General features: G+C 39.2%; 1 protein-coding gene across 1 annotated transcript in view; it reads right to left on the bottom strand.

Annotated features, from left to right (window-relative positions):
- Positions 1–2567: 2567 nt before the first annotated feature.
- The window catches only part of LOC118358400 (sodium- and chloride-dependent GABA transporter ine-like), a 50450-nt gene continuing 46653 nt past the window's right edge, over positions 2568–6364 (bottom strand). Inside the window, exons 12-13 of the mRNA XM_035736197.2 lie at positions 6184–6354; positions 2568–5624 (exon numbers count right to left, since the gene is read on the bottom strand). Of these exons, the coding sequence (XP_035592090.2) occupies positions 6345–6354 (10 nt within the window). The 3' untranslated portion in view covers positions 2568–5624; positions 6184–6344. The remainder of the gene's footprint in view (positions 5625–6183; positions 6355–6364) is intronic.

Here is a 6364-nt window from a genome sequence, read left to right as displayed (position 1 = left end):
AACCGAAAGGTTGCAAGGTCAAATCCCTGAGCTGACAAGGTAAAAATCTGTTGTTCTGAACAAGACAGTTAAACTGCTGTCATTGTAAATAAGAATTTGTTCTTAACGAATTTGCCTAGTTAAATAATGAATAGTTGTTTTAGTTACTGTTTTAAAAGGTAGAAAATATAAATAATGAAAAAATGCAAGATTAAAGGTGTGTAGGCCTACATGAGAACAGAAGGGATCGCGGAGGATTATTTTCAAATAAACTGAGCATATGCTCCTGGTCTATTGAATTCAGCCACTACCTGGCACTACAAATAGTAGAGCACCAAGTCTCAAACCAGCACCTCCCCTCTCCTCCTCCACTTTGTCAACCCAGGACTCTAATTAGCACCAAGCCTTTGGTCTGGATGTTTTCTTAGCTAATTGCACTTCTCATTTCTCTAATGGTAACTGCATCCTCAAATTGCTTTCCAACCAAGGAGTTTACAATTAATTACACATGAAAATTAACAGTGGTTACATTAATCAGCTAAGGTATGCAATGTACTTTGTCATCTACATCAAACCCAAACTATGTTTCCCATAGAATAAAATATGTATAAAAAGAAGTGTCACATACACCAGATAGGTGTGGTAAAATGTGTTGTTTCACAGGGTCAGACATTGTAGTACAGCACCCCTGGAGCATATTAGGGTTAAGTGTCTTGCTCAAAGGCACATCAACAGATTTCTAACCTAGTCGGTTCAGGTATTCGAACCAGTCAGATGATGACATCAATTTACCTCCCCCTCCACGTCCAAACTGTCAGATATGTTTGTTTCCAAAGGGTGGAGGGCTGAAATGTGACATCAGAACATGGATTCATCGGTCAGCGCCACATCAGCAGCCTCACTCACTCTGCCAACAGGAAGTCCCTGACATTTACTTTAGCCCAGCAAATGGTTTGCTCTTTTGAAGGACAAGAAAATAAATTGACATGAATTGCCTTTGCCATCAGAGATTAGGGGAGCATCACAAACAAATAGGAGAGAATAAAAGGCTCTTTCAATCATTTAATGTTCTTATCTGTACAGTTTAGCTACAATTGGACACATCATTGTCAACACAGAACCAAGCCTCAACATTGCAACTAACAGCATATCAATGTAGCCATACTATCACTCAGCAAACCGTATGGGTTATGACTTTGTAGATCTGAAGGCCGTGATGATCCTCAGCCACAACCACCCCCAAATTCACATCTTAACTGACATTTGTAAATGTTTCTAAATAATGATTTAGTGAACATTAATCATTCTAAATGTATGTTTTTAATAGTATTTATTTTATCCTTATTTTTTTTGGAACATAGTCATTCACTATAATGGCAAACATACAGAATGAGTGAGAGAATATACTGTAGCAATGCTGCTCTGCCTGTGTAAGTCTGTCAGAGCCGGGGAAAGAGACATTTTAATTTCCCATGATTGCTGATCTCATCTTTCACAGGCCCTGAACCCTGTTCGGCACACAAACACAGTGCTTCTCAAATACCTGCAGTGTTGCTGGGAGTCTGAGGCCATGCTAATCAGATGGGCTGAGAGGCTGAGAAAGCAGATGTGCTCTGAAGTATTCAAGAATACCAGTGTGCTAGTTGATTTTTTCCTCCCAGATGCCGTTCTACTTTTACCATTTACATTTACATTTAAGTCATTTAGCAGACGCTCTTACCAGAGGCGCATCGTTTAAAAACCTCCTCTTCCATCACACCACAGTCCCACGTACAATACTGTCCACCCTTTCCTGCCCCATTGGCTGCAGAAGTCTATGGCCATTGATCTAGCAGCCCCGCCAGCGGTAATTTAGTGACTGCCATACATTTATGTCACGAAGGGGGCAGGAAGGGGGGGGATATCGATCACATTGCAGGCCTATGGTACTGACCCTGCTCACTGCTCCACGGTGAGGCTAATTAACTACCTCCAAAGGCATTACAGTCAAATAGGCTCTGCTCTGACTCCCGCTCTCCATGCACAGATCTGTCCCTGTGGGATTCCTGCAGTGTGCAATAAAACATTCTCAAATGAAGAATGGAAATGGATTTGTGCTTAATTATGCCAATAATTCTTCACAATGACTAATTAGATCAATTAAAAATAAGATTTGGTGAGTGCATAACTGCAAGCAGGAAACCAGATACATTCAGCTGTATGTTTGCATGCCAAATTATAACTATAGTATACAATATTTGTCTAAAGTGCTGAAAGATGTCCACTAGTTTGAGGTAGGGTATACTATAAGGTCTGCTAAAAATGTGTAATGAGCGTATTAGTACTAGCTTGTAGTGATCACCTCCTGTATACAAGTGACTAAAAAAGCTTGAATTAGTTTATTCCACTACTAAAAATGATACACTTTCAAAATTGTATTAACATAAGCTGATGTACATAGAAATTCTTGTTGAGAATAATCATAGACATTTGTACTGGCCTGGATGGCAACATGCCCCTGAGCTGCATATTATTACTGTCTGTACACTGCTGCCATCTACTGTTAAATTATGCTCTTCAGAAGAGACACATTGATGAATTGAAAGGGCTCGTAAAAATCAAAACATATTTGCCAATAATGTTCTTTATTTGACACAAATAGCTCTGCGTGATAAACAGGTATTATGAATCAAATTTTATTTTTCAACGTTTCAGATATAAAAAAATAAGTCAAACTGAAAGTACACTTTAAACAAGATACATGTAAATAAAAAAAGAGAAATTATTAAATGCTAAATAAATTTTAAAAAAGGAGAAAGTTGCTATTTTAAATGCGTAATATGAGCATAAACATTTCTACCATTAAAGTAGTACCACCATGGAGAACTTAATGGAGAAATAGTAACAGTGTGTTTGTTATTTCATAAAACATTTAGTTTTATACAACAAAAAACATTTGAAAATAAATTAAATGTATAAAATATTTGGTTTGAATGTATGAGAATAATGAATAAAAACAACCAGCAGCAGTAACCCCGCATTTTGTGACAACCATACAATTGCATAGAATAACAAAAGTGTATCAGGCATGATTATATTTTTAACCCCTTATTGTGGTTTGTGCAATGGTAGAAATAGACGATTGTCATCATAAACAAATGAGTCAAAACTAAATGCTGTTTGACAAACCGACACAAAATGCATCTAAACAGCTAACTAAATGGGAATTTGATCTTGTTTTATATCAAAAGAGAGTTAACACTAAATTATAATTGTGTGAATGTTTTAATGATCCTTAAGATGGGTTGGTGATAATCTCTATATTTTGGGTATTTTCATCAAAGTATTGACAATCCAAAATCAATATTTTTGATACATGGCACTTGTGGCAGGTAGCAAATGTATCTTCACTTAGTCACATATTTATGTGACCCCTCAAAAGACCCCATTGTATTTATTTCATACATTTTACCATCTAAATCATGTCTAATCATATTTATTTATTTGAGCCTTTCAGTCCAATAGTCCATGACAATTCCAATGTCATTGGATCTTTTAATGATAAAAGGCACTCCTTGTAAAGCTGAGATCCAATTGTCATTGTTGTAACAAACACGAAGACACACAACTGAGGAACACACTTTGGCAGAGCAAGTAAAATAGAAAACTCCAACCAGAACCCCAAAACTTCAAAGTCCATTCAAGTGTAAAAACTGCTGATGAATGATGTCAGAACATTGGACTCTCCCCACTAACAGATGTCATAGCAGCACTGCAGTGGTTTCCTTCCTCACAGTTAACCTCTATACATCTAATTGCATATATATTTTTAAAACCTTTATTTAACTAGGCAAGTCAGTTTTAAGAACAAATTCTTATTTAAAATGATGGCCTACCGGGGAACAGTGGGTTAACTGCCTTGTTCAGGGGCAGAACGAGGGATTTTTACTTTGTTGATCAATATTCACCTGAGCCTCATCTGACCTCACTGTGAGTAAAAACCTTGGCCACAAGGTGACGATGTTGATTCAATGTGGACCTTAGTCCATGTAATCGATCTGGTGAAAGGGAAAGGTTTGTTTTCCCGCTGATTTGCCTAGCCATCATTTGTTGCATTGAGCAGCCACCTATTGGTTGTAACTGTGGATGCTTCATCGGTCTAAGGCTGAGCTGAGTTGATCAGTGTGTCATTTTTTTCGGATGATATGAAATATGGCGCTATCAGAGGCTATCCCGTGTGTGTGTGTGTGTGTGTGTGTATTGGCTACATTGGCTTTTACATTTGGTGAAAATTGTTCGCCAATTTATGTTCGTAGACACAATGTGTTAGGTCCAGCGGAGAGAATAGCTGATTGAAGAGATTTACCAGAGGGACGAGTTGTCCTCCGGAGTTCATAGTCTTGTGGCATGATGAATATGATGTTTTACCATATCATAATCAGGGGTGAAAGTAAGGCGGTACCGCGTCCTGGCAAATTAAATATTGGGGGTACGCCGTACTAGTAAAACGTGAGTCTATTACACCATTATTTAACATTACTGCATGTCAGCAGCATGAACAATTTGTGATTTGACTTGAAACTGGGTGGTATATGCGCCAAATTGCATTGTGGTTTGAGGAGAACACTTAGCCTCCACTTTGTAAAGGCTGAGATGAGTGGCGGACACTGAGGCGCGCGTGGACAACAGTGGATGCATCAATTCAGGCTACAAGTGTAGGCCTAATGACAATCACAGAATGTCATTACAATACACGTAGATGTTTTATAACAGATGTCTCTTTCCATTCATCAAATTGCAGTTGCACTGATGGGGTTTGGATTGGACGGATGTGCGTGCGCGTGTAGCCTACTAGAGCGCCGTTGTTAAGTCATTGTTTGACAATTATATGAAAACGTTGTGTTTATGCCACATTAAAAGGCATAGGCGGCGTGTACAAAAGGCTATGGGAAGCTAAGCTATCCCTAAAGTACATTTAATTAAATTGCCAAAATGATATAGCCTAATTAGCTTGATCCTGTCAACACAAAACAGTTTTTCCGCGATTGTATTTTTTAAATATTGCGATATGCCTGGCTGAGTCTCTGCTTTTTCACTGACAGTTGCAACTCAACAATAATCTAGCCTATTTGGTATTTGCAGCGCTCGCTGCCCAAATTTCTGGACCTTCCGACTGTAGGCTATGCAATTTAAAACAAGCAGAGACTCAGCCAGGCATATCGCAATACTTAAAAAAAAATACAAATCGGGAAAAACTGTTTGGAAAGCAAATTGCTATAAAGACATGACAATGAATAGACTCCAACCGGTCTTTTAGTTATCAAAATGCTTAATTGAGCAAACAGTAGCCCATCTTATTGGAAGCAGCTTTACCTTGACTGTTTACCCTGTCTATTTCACTATAGGTTAGGTGTCATGGTATCAGTGATTCATAGAATAAATACTTGAAGTTATTTACATAAACTACCCAACAACCTCCCCACCTCCCTATCCTAATAGAGGACTCCCACACTCAATGTGACTCACGAACCTAGACACAGTGCTTTTGTCTCTGTTCACAGATGAGTGATAAAGACAACAGACTCCGGGATGTCCACTCTCTCCTTCTCTGGTAGATGGTTGACGGGGTCCAACTCTATTGTAGGAGTCATGGATGTTTTTATCCTCTGGCGGCACAGAGAATCGATAAAAGAAGAGGTTCAGAGTCAAATACATAGTTTAACTTCTACGGTTTCTGCCAATGCCCAGAACATATGTGGGGTAATTTCTCTCTCTCTCTCTGCTGTACCCTCTATAACCACTGTGGTTATTATTTCACCCTGCTGGTCACCAATAAACATTTTGAAGAACAATCTGTCCTTAATAGCCATATAATCTCCACTCGGCAATGGCAGAAGAGGACTGGCCACCCCTCGGAGCCTTGTTCCTCTCTAGGTTTCTGCCTTTATAGGGAGTATTTCCTAGCCACCGTGCATCTGCATCGCTTGCTCTTTGAGGTTTTAAGGTTGGGTATCTGTAAATCACAACTGCTCATGTAAAAAGGGCCTTATAAAATACATTTGATTTATTGATTTGTGTATGAGTGTGTGCGTGACTGTGTGTATATGTGTGAGTACCAGTGTACTTGTTCAGTATGTATGCACGATGCTAAAACAGTATCTGTGATCTAAAAGTATATATGTATCAGTATGCATGTTTTGTTTGGTTTACTGAACGGATGCTCACCTGCATCAGTGTGCCCTTATTTCTGCAGATCTCATGCAGGGCTCCCAGGGGGATCCAAACGATGGAGACCAGGGAGATTCCCCAGCCCACCACCTCTGCCCAGACAGGGTATGTGTATGACTTCCCATAGCGAGCGGGTGTGTACTGGACGATGCTGGAGATCAGAATGCACTGCAGGGGA

Source organism: Oncorhynchus keta, chromosome 25, assembly GCF_023373465.1.
Source record: "Oncorhynchus keta strain PuntledgeMale-10-30-2019 chromosome 25, Oket_V2, whole genome shotgun sequence".
Lineage (NCBI taxonomy): Eukaryota > Metazoa > Chordata > Actinopteri > Salmoniformes > Salmonidae > Oncorhynchus > Oncorhynchus keta.
The sequence above is the reverse complement of the archived record's forward strand: the minus strand, read 5'-3'. Positions and strand labels throughout refer to the sequence as shown.